General features: G+C 43.6%; 1 protein-coding gene across 5 annotated transcripts in view; it reads left to right on the forward strand.

The window, feature by feature from the left end:
* The window catches only part of LOC110506316 (muscarinic acetylcholine receptor M4), a 165,275-nt gene extending 150,732 nt beyond the window's left edge, over positions 1-14,543 (forward strand). For all 5 annotated transcript variants that reach the window (XM_036963976.1, XM_021585845.2, XM_021585846.2 and 2 more), the window contains one exon: positions 11,024-14,543. In XM_036963976.1, coding sequence (XP_036819871.1) covers positions 11,024-12,552 — 1,529 coding nt within the window. In that variant the 3' untranslated portion in view covers positions 12,553-14,543. The remainder of the gene's footprint in view (positions 1-11,023) is intronic.

The following is a 14,543-nucleotide window of genomic DNA, read 5'->3' on the forward strand; positions in this document are numbered from 1 at the left end:
TACGTAGAGAAATAACTCTCTCTGGCTCTGGAACCGTAACAGTCTGGATAACTAAGGTATAGGCCTATAGCTTTCTCTTGGGAAATACTTACCTATACTACATGGCCAAAGGTATGTGGACACGTGTTCAAATGAGTGGATTCAGCATTTCAGTCACACCCGTTGCTGACAGGTGTATAAAATCGAGCACACAGACATGCAATCTCCATAGAAAACATTGGCAGTAGAATGGCCCGTACTGAAGAGCTCAGTGACATTCAACGTGGCACCATCATAGGATGCCACCTTTCCAACGAGTCAGTTTGTCAAATTTCTGCCCTGCTAGAGCTGCCCCGGTCAACTGTTAAGTGCTGTTATTGTGAAGTGGAAACGTCTAGGAGCAATAACGGCTCAACCGCGAAGTAGTCGGCCACAAAAACTCACAGAATGGGACAGCCAAGTGCTGAATTACTTGTTACTTTTATCTCTTATTCTTATTTTTTTTTAACTGCATTGTTGGTTAGGGGCTCGTAAGTAAGAATTTCACTGTAAGGTCTACCTACACCTGTTGTATTCGGTGCATGTGACTAATGCAGTTTGATTTGATGTGCAAAGCATGTAAAAACAGTCTGTCCTCAGTTGCAAAGCTCACTACCGATTTCCAAACTGCCTCTGGAAGCAACATCAGCACAAGAACTGTTCGTCGCGAGCTTCATGAAATGGGTTTCCATGGCTGAGCAGCCGCACACAAGCCTAAGATCACCATGCGCAATGCCCAGCGTCGGCTGGAGTATTGTAAAGCTCGCTGCCATTGTACTCTGGAGCAGTGGAAACGCGTTCTCTGGAGTGATGAATCACGCTTCACCATCTGGCAGTCCGACGGACTAATCTGGGTTTGGAGGAGAACGCTACCTGACCAAATGCATATTACTGACTGTAAAGTTTGGTGGAGGAGGAGTAATGGTCTGGGGCTGTTTTTCATGGTTTGGGCTAAGCCCCTTAGTACCAGTGAAGGGAAATATTAATGCTACAGCTTACAATGACATGCTAGACGATTCAATTCTGTGCTTCTAACATTGTGGCAACAGTTTGGGGAAGGCCCTTTCCTGTTTCAGCATGACAATGCCCCCGTGCACAAAGCAAGATCCATACAGAAATGGTTTGTCGAGATTGGTGTGGAAGAACTTGACTGGCCTGCACAGAGCCCTGACCCCAACCCCATCGAACACCTTTGGGATAAATTGGAACGCAGACTGTGAGCCAGGCCTAATCGCCCAACATCAGTGCCCAACCTCACTAATGCTCCTGCAGCTGAATGGAAGCAAGTCCCCACAGCAATGTTCCAACATCTTGTGGAAAACCTTCCCAGAAGAGTGGAGGATGTTATAGCAGCAAAGGGGGGACCAACTCCATATTAATGCCCTTGATTTTGGAATGAGATGTTCAAAGAGCAGATGTCCACATACTTTTGGCCAATGGTGCAATAGTGCCACAGTGAAATACATATTCTCGGATAATATTAATTACTTGGCAAATTATATTACTGATCAAGTTTATACTATCCCATTGACTACATTTGTTGATGCTTATTCTTTTTAACTTAAAAGCCAGGCACAAACAACTCATCAAATATTGAAACCAATGATGTATAATTGATTCTATGGTATATAGCATTAGACCTATGATAGCATTTCATAATATATCATCCTGTATGTTCATAGATATTTCATAATGCACCAGTGCCTTATCCTGGAGGATCCCGTCTATACCACTTACGAGTTCATAAATCTATACCGCCGTCTATACTTTAAGATGGGGTGACTAAGATGAGTACCCCCTCCCTGCAGCAGTATGCAAGCACATGCTCACAGTCACAAGTGACAAGGTATGCGTTCTTAAAATAGGCCCGGCTCAGATTCAAGGCTGTTTGCTGGACTATATAGTGACCCGCTGTCGTTAAAGTAGAAAGCTCCTTGACATCAGATAAACAGGAACTGGATCAAACTTACTTAGAAACTGATATAAAATCCCTGAGCTGAATGACCCGTCATGTATATGTAAACATTTCACTGTAAGGATTACCTACACCTGTTGTATTCGACGCATGTGACAAATAACATTTGATTTGTACCTGTATTTGATCAAATATTGTATTTTGCCTGCAGTATCAAAGACCAAAATGCCTAATCACAGTATCTGGCACGTGGCGGCTGTGTCTTAGCTATTTTGGCATGAAGGGCTTTCAAGTGGAGTGCATCTGCTTTTCTCCTGCTAGACATGAGGATATCACAGTCATGCCACAATGAATGACATTGCTAGAGCCAGGAACAGTGGACATTACCAACCCCTACACTTTAAGAAAAATACCTATCTACTTACTGTGTCTTTAACTATTTCACTCTAATTGCATAATTCCTTGTAAGGGCCTGAAATACATTAAAGTTGTCTGTTTAATTATGTATACTCCCCTGAAACCCTTACATGCTTACACCCGAACAGTAGAACCTCGATCGGTGGGCTCAGTTATTCACATCTTATAAAAGCCAAGTCACTGTTCTTTAAAGCCAAGTTACTGGTCTCCTCAAGCTGGGTGGCTGTGAGGGAGATGTAGACTCTATTAGCACCCCACTTAACAGAGGTACATTTTTACATCATTAACTTAACACATTCCTTTATTTGAGGAATTCCTTTCCTTCACATTTCCAGAGCTTAAAGCCTGGTAAAAACACAAACCTCACACAAGTGTGTTCAGCCAAGATACCAGCATTGGGGAAGCTACTCTAAAATAGTTTATTAGGTACACCCATCTAGTTCCGGGTCGGACCCCCCTTTGCACCCAGAACAGCCTGAATGATTTGGGGAATGGATTCTACAAGGTGTGACATTCTAACGTTGCTCAATTGGTATCAATGAACCTATGTGTGCCAGGAAAACCTTCCCCACACTATTACACCACCAGCCTGTACCATTGACACCAGGCAGGATGGGGCCATGGACTCATGCTGCTTACACCAAATCCTGACTCATCAGCATGACTCAACAGGGACTGGGATTCGTCAGGGCAGGCAATGTTTTTCCACTCCTCAATTGTCCAGTGTTGATGATCACGTGCCCATTAGAGCCGCTTCTTCTTGTTTTTAGCTGATTAGGAGTGGAACCCAGTGTGGTCATCTGCTGCAATAGCCAATCGGTGACAAGGACCGAGTTGTTTTTGCCCACAGGACTGTCGCTGAGTGGATGTTTTTTGTTTGTTGTACCGTTATCTTTAATCCCTGGACACTGTTGTGCGCAAAAAGCCCAGGAGGCTGGCTGTTTCTGAGATACTGTAACTGGTGCACCCGGCACTGACGATTATACCATGCTCAAAGTCGCTTAAGTCATTTATTTTGCCCATTCTAACATTTAATCGAACAGTAACTGAATGCCTCGATGCCCGTCTGCCTGCTTTATATAGCAAGCCATGACCACCTGTATCACTGTCTGTAGGAGCTAACCATTTTCGTGAATGGGGTGGTGTACCTAATAAGCTGGCCGCTGTGTGTACTTTACCTAGCTACTGATTACTTCACACTAGAAAACGTTAAGCTATACGAAAGCTACCCTTAAGAAAAATATAATTTACTTGACTAAAGTTACTTTGAAAAAGTAGTTCATATCATCTAAACTACTTTCATATCATCTAAACTACTTCGTGAAAAATCATCATATCTAAATCTGAAATGTCAGACTACAAATTGCAAGAACAGATCCCTCTGGAGTCAAATGTTAACATGTGTAATTTAAACACAAAAACTATGTTTCAAGTGAGAACTACGCAGGTCTGTTGCCGAAAAAAAGGAAATTCTTTATTTTCTTTTCCTTATCAAAAATGTAGTGTGTAGTTCCAGTAGTTAGCTAGTTAGCATGGCAAAAGCGTAATTAACTACTGTAACCAAGCTACTGCATATTGTAGTTCAATTATTAGTTGAACTACAGTAGATGTAGTTCACTACTCCTGAACACTGCAGGATACTGAAACTAAGAGCAATTTTAAAGTTAGCAGCCGGCATCTCTGTCTGGCTGGAATCAAAAAGAATGGGTTATTCAGTCACCGCCCCCCCACAAGTGCGTAATATGGATTTTAGACTGGTTTGATCTCCTCTGAGTTATTTTTAACTTCAAAGTTGGCTGAACAGTGAAAAAGAACAAACCTATGATATGACCGTAGGTGGTTTCATTTGATTCCTGCCTCTCAGTTATGGAGAACTTAACAGGTTATGGACCGAATCCCCTCGTTCTCTGTTCCACCTTCTGTAGGTCAGAGCAGTATACAACAACAGAAGACAGTGGGAATTAAAAGCAGCATGTCACATCCTATATTCAGACTGAAAGACCGGGGCCATGTCTTTGATCATTATTGATAAGATCTCCTGTGTCCCCTAGCAAAACACTGCTTTGCCATTAGAGGGCAGCCTTTCAATGATATCACACAATCACACCGTCAAGCTCTTCTAAAGACACTGACATACACACGTTGCAGAAACACATCATTGTAATATGGATTATGGCAAGTTGTTAGCTGGTGTTTTGTCTGATTTGATCTCCTTTATTGAATGGGGTTTGTTTGTTGTTCTAATGCCCTGCCTTGCATTTCTACTGTTGTTGTTTTTGGTATTATTTGATCGTGTTTTATACAGTTGGGTGTCCAAACTACGACACTACAAACAGAATACGTAATGATACTGCTTTAGTAGTGTCTAGCCCTAGACAGTACACTTTCAACAGTATCTCCTCCTGAAGCTAGTATTCTTTAACAGAAGTGTCTTATGCCGGAACTTACCCCTGTAACTTTTCTGTTTGCATTACAAAGATTTACAGTTGGCTGACAACTGAACATTTCCAGCTGACTATCAGGGTGGTTTGCCGACGATGACGAAACTTAGGGAGATGCCTTTTATATTCACAGTACCTCAGTATTTAATGTGGAGGATCCATTGCTGACACAGATAGTTATCCATGATAATTTGAGCTCAGAGTCACATTCTCTTACACATCAATGTCACACCGCAGGCTCGGCTTCTGTATTTCCATCTGTTGTTATTCATTAGTATGCGAGGGGGAAATACCTTAAAATACATCTAACTCAACTGCTTTAGAGAGGCTTAAATAATGAACCTTTGGGTCAATCTAAATGACCCGAAAGATATGTTGATATTTAGTGCTGTGTTTAATTTAATTCTCTGTGATGTCTTAATTGAATGAACAGACAGCTGCACAGAGCATGCTGGAGAATACATCACTGAGGAGCAATACAATGTGAAACTCTCTTCACCCAAGGCAATTCACCAGGAATGCTGTCCAGGCCCATGTTCATGTCATAAACCGTTTGTATGCTAAGTTGTTCATGGGAGCTAGGCAAAGGTGGAACCAAGTAATTGTTTTACAAGTCACAAGTAAGTCTCAAGTCTTAGCACTCAAGTCCCAAGTCAAGACAGGCAAGACCGAGTTAAGCTCATTTAGGACTCAAGTCCTAAACTTTGAGTTTCGAGTCATAATGTGCTCTTCAACAAATGTAATACCATTTCATATTTTTAACAAGAGTAATAGTTAGTATATTACATTTATGCAAATAATGAATGTTATTAAAAATATATATATTTATTACTTATTTTTCCATGGAAATACATCAAATCCAATCAAAGTTTATTTGTTACGTGCACCAAATACAACAGGTATATACACCAAATACAACCATACAGTGAAATGCTTACTTACAGTCTCTAACCAATAGTGCAAAAAATATATTAGGTGAACAATAGGTAAGTAAAGAAATAAAACAACAGTAAAAAGACAGGCTAAATACAGTAGCAAGGCTATAAAAGTAGTGAGGCTACATACAGACACCGGTTAGTCAGGCTGATTGAGGTAGTATGTACATGTAGATATAGTTAAAGTGACTATGCATATATGATAAACAGAGAGTAGCAGCAGCATAAAAAGAGGGGGGCACACAATGCAAATAGTCCGGGTAGCCATTTGATTAACTGTTCAGGAGTCTTATGGCTTGGGGTAAAAACTGTTGAGAAGCCTTTTTGTCCTGGACTTGGCACTCTGGTACCGCTTGCCATGCAGTAGATAGAGAGAACAGTCTATGACTGGGGTGGCTGGGGTCTTTGACCATTTTTAGGGCCTTCCTCTAACACTGCCTGGTGTAGAGGTCCTGGATGACAGGCAGCTCAGCCCCAGTGATGTACTGGGCCGTACGCACTACCCTCTGTAGTGCCTTGCGGTCAGAGGCCGAGCAATTGCCATACCTGGCAGTGATGCAACCAGTGATGCTCTCAATGTCGCAGCTGTAGAACCTTTTGAGGATCTCAGGACCCATGCCAAATATTTTTAGTTTCCTGAGGGGGAATAGACTTTGTCGTGCCCTCTTCACGACTGTCTTGGTGTATTTGGACCATTCTAGTTTGTTGTTGATGTGGACACCAAGGAACTTAAAGCTCTCAACCTGCTCCACTACAGCCCCGTCGATGAGAATGGGGATGTGCTCGGGCCTCCTTTTCCTGTAGTCCACAATCATCTACTTAGTCTTGGTTACGTTGAGGGATGGGTTGTTATTCTGGCACCACCCGGCCAGGTCTCTGACCTCCTCCCTATAGGCTGTCTCGTCGTTGTCTGTGATCAGGCCTACCACTGCTGTGTTGTCTGCAAACTTAATGATGGTGTTGGAGTCGTGCCTGGCCATGCAGTCATGGGTGAACAGGGAGTACAGGAGGGGGCTGAGCACGCACCCCTGAGGAGCTCCAGTGTTGAGGATCAGTGTGGCAGATGTGTTGCTACCAACCCTCACCACCTAAGGGCGGCCCGTCAGGAAGTCCAGAATCCAGTTGCAGAAGAAGGTGTTTAGTCCCAGGGTCCTTAGCTTAGTGATGAGCTTTGAGGGTACTATGGGTATTGAACGCTGAGCTGTAGTCAATGAATAGCAATATCACATAGGTGTTCCTATTGTCCAGGTGGGAAAGGGCAGTGTGGAGTTCAATATAGATTGCATCATCTGTGGATCTGTTTGGGCGGTGTGCAAATTGGAGTGGGTCTAGGGTTTCTGGGATAATGGTGTTGATGTGAGACCAACCTTTCAAAGCACTTCAAGGCTACGGACGTGTGTGCTACGGGTCTGTAGTCATTTAGGCAGGTTGCCTTTGTGTTATTGGGCACAGGGACTATGGTGGTCGGCTTGAAACATGTTGGTATTACAGACTCAATCAGGGACATGTTGAAAATGTCAGTGAAGACACCTGCCAGTTGGTCAGCACATGCCCAGAGCACAAGTCCTGGTAATCCGTCTGGCCCCGCAACCTTGTGTATGTTGTTTAAAGGTCTTTCTCACGTCGGCTGCGGAGAGCATGATCACACAGTCGTCCGGAACAGCTGATGCTCTCATGCATGCCTCAGTGTTGCTTGCCTCGAAGCGAGCATAGAAGTGATTTAGCTCGTCTGGTAGGCTTGTGTCACTGGGCAGCTCGTGGCTGTGCTTCCCTTTGTAGTCTGTAATAGTTTGCATGCCCTGCCACATAAGACGGAGCGTCGGAGCTAGTGTAGTTTGATTCAATCTTAGCCCTGTATTGACTCAGGGCATAGCAGGATTTCTTGTAAGCTTCCGGGTTAGAGTCCCGCACCTTGAAAGCGGCAGCTCTACACTTTAGCTCAGTGTGGATGTTACCTGTAATCCATGGCTTCTGGTGGGGTATGTACATACCGTCACTGTGGGGACGACGTCCTCGATGCACTTATTGATAAAGCCAGTGACTGATGTGGTGTACTCCTCAATGCCATCGGAAGAATCCCAGAACATGTTCCAGTCTGTGATAGCAAAACAGTCCTGTAGTTTAGCATCTGCTTCATCTGACCACTTTTTTTATAGACCAAGTCACTAGTGCTTCCTGCTTTAATTTTTGCTTGTAAGCAGGAATCAGGAGGATAGAGGCGAGGTAGAGCTTTGTATGCGTCTCTGTGTGTGGAGTACATGTGATCTAGAATTTTTTTCCCTCTGGTTGCACATTTAACATGTTGATAGAAATTTGGTAGAACTGATTTCAGTTTCCCTGCATTAAAGTCTCCGGCCACTAGGAGCGCCGACTCTGGATGAGTGGTTTCCCATTTGCTTATTTCCCTTATACAGCTGACGGAGTGCGGTCTTAGTGCCAGCATCTGTCTCTGGTGGTAAATAAACCACCACGAAAAGTATAGCTGAAAACTTTGAAGAATATCCATGTCGTCATTCAGCCACGATTCCGTGAAGCATAGGATATTACAGTTTTTGATGTCCCGTTGGTAGGATATTCGTGATCATACCTCATAATTTATTGTCCAATGATTGCACGTTGGCGAGTAGTGTTGACGGTAACGGCAGCTTTCACACTCGCCTTCTCCAGGTCCTGACAAGGCATTTGGCTCTTTGTCCTCTGTACCTGCGTCGCTTCCTCTTGCAAATAACGGGGATGTCGGCCCTGTGGGGTGTTTGGAGAATGGCCTCTGCGTCCTCCTTGTTGTAGAAAAAATCTTTGTCTCATCCGTGGTGAGTGATCACTGTCCTGATATCCAGAAGCTCTTTTTTCCCGTAAGATACGGTTGTAGAAACATTATGTACAAAATAAGTTACAAATAACACGAAGAAAAGCACATAAAAGCACAATTGGTTGGGCGCCCGTAAAACTGCTGCCATTTCTTCTGCCGCTATTTTACATGGGTAGCCATGACAAAGACCCCCCCCCCCCCCCCCCCCCCCGACTATTGAGGAGATCGCAATCGGGCGCTGTAGGCTTGTACACAATCTCCCAACCTTACAAACACACACCTTCTCTGTGTGTGGTACAGTAGGCTAACATATGTCAATGATTTTAGGAACAGCAGTAACATCAGGCAGGATTTGGGCTACCAACTGCCGAGCCAGTTGTAGCTCAATCTTGGGTGCAATGATTACGTTCCCGCACTGAATGACTGTGTGGAGGCTCATTGATTTAACGTTACGTTAGCCTGCATGCTACACTAGCAAAGTTATAAATGATATAGCTGTCGGCTATATTAGCCACGACTTACAGTTCTTTGTGCAGCTTCAAATGTCAAACAAAGTTGGAAGTTGTTGCACCTCCGTCTGTCATTTTCTTCCCGCATGTTTTGCAAGTTACAATGCGTTTTTTGTTGATACAGCGTAGTCTTTATATCCGAAAACAATAATTTGTGGTATCATCTTTCCAAGGGCTCCATCTGAATTCACCCGCCGACGTTCCTCTGCACTGCCACGCACAACTTTTTCTCAGCTGGCACAATTTGATTGGCTGCTGTCCGATTCTAACTTTAATCCGTTAAATGAAGAGTTGATGGGCTGCACACTTTTTTTAATAGCATCATTTTTTATATTTGGGCTTGGGGAGGATATCAAGTCAGGTCGAGTCAAAAGGCTCAAGTCCAAGTTAAGTCACAAGTCATTGGTGTTAAAGTTAAAGTCGAGTTGCAAGTCATCATATTTGTGACTCGAGCCCAAGTCATGTAACTTCGAGTCCACACCTCTGGAGCTAGGTAAACTGAAGTATCTGTAAAATAACTCAGGCATGCATATTCACTAGCTCACAATATCTCATTTTGAATGCAAATACTAATTTGCATATGCACATGACCATAAAACCAGAACACATAACCAAGGATGAACACCCAACCAGGCTATTCTTCGCTTAGAAGTAAAAACATATAGTATTATGTTCTTTATGTTTTCAGACTTTCATACCGTGTATTTCATTTCAAATAATTAAATGTCTTGGCGAAGAGCATTTCGCAGAGGGCAAGATGTTACATAACAGTGGATATGTTGGGAGGTTTGTGCTAATGTAGCGGTCTTTATATGTACCACAGGAGAACCAAGAAATGAAGAGCGACACCACGGCTGTCTTTTTGGCTTTTATGTTGATCTGCAATAGTATTGTGAAAAGACAGGACAGGAACACATCAGTCTCCAATGCACCATCTCACAAGTTCTTTCTCTCTCAGTGTTTTCTCAGACTCACACAATCACATTCACACATAAAGCCATAATGTATAGTATAAAATAATAACCAGTCCTTAATACAAAGAATGTATAATCTTAATTCTTAGACAATAGAACCTTGCCTGCAATAGTATTGTGAAAAGACAGGACAGGAACACATCAGTCTCCAATGCACCATCTGACAAGTTGTTCTACACAGGAGCATGAAGAAAGGTAAAACACATATCCTGTCTCACATCCCACAACACACATCCATTTCAGTGTTGACAGTATTAAAATACAACAACTCGTGTACAAAAACACTGTAATACAAACAAGCTACAATGTGGAATCGCCTTTACCCCATTCAGACCTTAGAGGGCTAAAACTACATCTCCCATAATGCAACGCTAGCATCAGTCGGCAGCTCAGCTAACCGTTTGCATCACAGAAAGGCATGCTAGCTAGAACAGCAATACATTTTAGCGCTCTGTAAACTACATTAATAACAATAAAACTCTGAATGTTACATGTTTCAATAGTCTAACACTCCCTTATAACAATATCTACAGCGTTAACCTTGGGATGTTTTCATTATTTCACGTCATTGGACTTCTACAAAGGAGTAATCTGCAACACATACCTTTCTCTCTCAGTGTTTTCTCAGACTGCAGAGAACGGGAGCTACAGGTAGTACCAGGGTGTTAGTAGGTGACATAAGCACTCAAATGAAATGAAATAAAATACATTTAATGAAATAAAACCCAAAGATGTTAACATCATTCAGCTACTGTAGCTGCCTACCTAACATCAACAGGCAGCACCAGTAGCGCAACAATTAAAAATAGACACCAAAAGTAAAGTTCCTGGCGATCATAGCGATCTGACTGTTCCCGGCCTTGGGCCACTGACCTTTAACCTGGTTGTTCTGTTCTGCATTGTGTACTATTCTAATAACTTGAAGTTTGATGGAGTAACCTTTTAAACTCTCCTACACTACACATCCAGAATTAACATATTGTTGTTATTGTGCTTCCTTTTCAGGCTCCCTGAGCAACATTTCCAGGGATGTCTTGTCAGCCAACCTCAGCTGTAATGATTCTGGCACCAATGAGACCTGTGTGGTGGGGGAGGAGGAGATGGGAAGCCCCTACAAAGCCGTGGAGATGGTCTTCATCGCCCTGGTTACAGGCTCCCTTAGTTTTGTCACTGTCACAGGCAACATCCTGGTGATGCTCTCCATTAAAGTAAATCGGCACCTCCAGACGGTCAACAACTACTTCCTGTTTAGCCTGGCGTGTGCAGACCTTATCATTGGTGCGTTCTCCATGAACCTCTACACTGTCTACATCATTGTGGGCTATTGGCCCCTGGGACCTGTAGCGTGTGACTTGTGGCTGGCCCTGGATTACGTGGTGAGCAATGCTTCTGTCATGAACCTTCTTATTATTAGCTTTGACCGCTACTTCTGTGTCACCAAGCCCCTGAGCTATCCAGCCAGAAGGACCACCAAAATGGCTGGGCTGATGATTGCAGGTGCCTGGATTCTTTCCTTCATTCTTTGGGCCCCTGCTATCCTGTTTTGGCAGTTTATTGTTGGAGAACGCACGGTTCCACCAGGAGAGTGCTACATCCAGTTTCTCTCCAACCCTGCCGTCACTTTCGGCACAGCCATCGCTGCCTTCTACCTGCCTGTGGTCATCATGATGGTGCTCTACATCCACATCTCTCTGGCCAGCCGCAGCCGGGTGTCCAAGCAGAAGCCCGAGGCTGAGAAAAAGAAGAAGGGCCTCAAGATACCTAACCCACTCAAGAGCCACATCCTTAACAGACAGAATAACAACAACCCGTCCCCCAAGCCCAGTCTGGAGTCCTGCAACACCGGTGAAGCTGTGAAGAATGGCAAGATTGATGTGTCTGTTGTTTCCACCAAGGCTGACGCTAGTGTCAATCCAGAAGAGAAAGAGAGTTCCAATGGCTCCAGCACAGCCAGCATTGCCCCCAAAAATGCCAAGGAGAGGGCCAACAGTGAAGCCATTTCCGAGGGGTGCCTTGGCATTGCTCCTGCACCTGCTCCTGCACCTGAACCTGCACTTGCAGCGGCAACCGTTAAACTCAACCCTGCCTCTAAATGGTCCAAGATCAAGATTGTAACCAAGCAGGCTGGTGACGAGTGCATTACTGCCATCGAGATTCAGCCACCCATCAAGGGGGGCGAGACCCGCTCTATCCCAGTCAACCGCCCCCGGAAGGTGGCGCGCAAGTTTGCCAGTATTGCCCGCAGCCAGGTGAAGAGGAAGCGCCAAATGGCAGCCAGGGAGAAAAAGGTGACCAAAACCATCTTCGCCATCCTGCTTGCCTTCATCCTCACATGGACCCCGTACAATGTCATGGTGCTCATCAGCACCTTCTGCCACTCCTGTGTCCCGGACACTGTGTGGGCCATCGGCTACTGGCTGTGCTACGTCAACAGCACCATCAACCCAGCCTGCTACGCCCTCTGCAACGCCACCTTCAAGAAGACCTTTAAGAATCTCCTCATGTGCCAGTATAAGAATATTGGAACAAGATGAGCTGGAGCATACATATGGTGAGGGGTAATATTACTAAGACATCTGGAGGGCTGAGTGGTTACAGAGAACAGGAGGAGGGAGCCTCCACAGGGAGCCTCCACAGTCATGTTTATCAACTTATGTCACACTCAACGCTCCTCGGAGATGTCTTAGCCACAGAAGAATAGTAACATCGTCAGCTACGTCCAAATGATACAGTATGAGAATGATGGCCAATGTGAGGATGGGGCAAACGAAGAATCTGAGATCAGCCAAAGTTATGGAGTCCAAACATGTCTCAGTTGTTTTCTTTTCCCCCCTGGACCCTTATTGTGATGACCAACAAGGACTAATTCGTATCCACTGAAACGTGGTAACAATCTTCAAAAAGCCCAGCTGAACGTCTGTGGACTAAGGCCAGGCCAAGACTTCAGTCATCCCTCTACAAGATACCACCACCAAAATCAGAGACCGTGAGGGGCAGTGTTACATAATGTCTGGGTGTACGGCAAAATACGCATTAAAAAGGAGCTTGGAAATCTTCCTTTATGCAACAGTATCAAAGGAAACGAGCATGAAATGTCCGATTAAACTATCCATTTCCTCCTTTCCCTCCTCCATGAGGAATTAGAATTGATTAAGTCCTCACGGAGATGGAGGCACTCCCTCACATCAGTGAATCCTTATCATAATGTGATATGGAGAGCAATGTGGTCACGACATGATATGGAGAACAAAGACGATATGGATCCTTTGTTGTTGCAGACTGTCTAACCTCAAGGCTAGTTGCACGTACGTCAACATGCTGCTGGTGACTTGAAACACGTTGTTACCCCTGAAAGTACTGTAATGCATATCCATTCACCTCCCACTGACCAAAATATTGATGTATATGTTTTGCTCCAAATGGAATCTTCAAACGTGACAAACTGTTGATGGCAGTACAAGGCCAATGCATAAGTTAACAACCAGTGTTTGGCTCCAAACAATTCATTTATCGTGCCATTACGTTACAAGGAGAAACACCCGCCGGCAACGATAAAGCTTTAATTCATTGCCAGCTTCACAATAATGGAAGTGTTGTGTTTTTAAATTTGGCCTTCACTGCGACTGGAACTGCCGGTACAAAATACAAAACACTTGTTTAGAGGGGATACTTATCTCGAGAGTATTAAACATATGTTCTATGTTATCTCCTGCCTAATTATGAATGTGTAAATAGAAGGCCATTGTATGCTCTAAAAACTGCAGTTTCTCATTTCATATCTGAATGTTTGTACCTCTCTTGTATTATGTTTGTGATTTACACATAATTTTACAAATTGAATATAAACAATATATATATATATATATAAATATATATATATAGCTGTATGTATATGAAAGAGATATTAAGAGAGTGTATTTATAAATTTATTCAAAGTCAGGAATTTGGGGGGGAAAATGGAACCCGTTGTTTTTTGGTGACTAAATCCCTTATATTTGTAAATGTGCCACTATTCTACATGTTGGATTACAATGTGTGAAGTCCAGCTTGTACCTCCCCAGCCTATATCCATATTCACGAGGTCACACCAATGATTAGGTGGGTAATATTACTAGCTTATCTAACTGGTTCAATGCATTTTCAAAGAAGGACCTTCTAACAAAGAGCTAAATGCATAAAAGTAGGGATTAGTGGGAAAATAACTGATGCTGTTTGGGCATGACCTGGTCATGTAAAATGGCCAGCTACGGATGTGCATCCATATAAAACTGATTTTGAAATGATCATGGGGTGATTACTGTGGTGGTAAAGCTGGATGAATAATCTTACTTTAATTCCTGAATATCACATTGGCATGACAGGCTGGGTGCGACCCCCCACCAAAAAAAGTGGTGAAAGGGAGAGTGTAAAACATGTCCACAGTTTCCTGTAGTATGGCCCCTCCCCTAAAACAACTATCCAGAGACAGTGTACAGAGGATTGTATCTTTTTCTAATGCTTAATAAAAGATCTTGTACCATTGGAA

Source organism: Oncorhynchus mykiss, chromosome 26, assembly GCF_013265735.2.
Source record: "Oncorhynchus mykiss isolate Arlee chromosome 26, USDA_OmykA_1.1, whole genome shotgun sequence".
In the NCBI taxonomy this organism is placed as follows: Eukaryota; Metazoa; Chordata; class Actinopteri; order Salmoniformes; family Salmonidae; genus Oncorhynchus; species Oncorhynchus mykiss.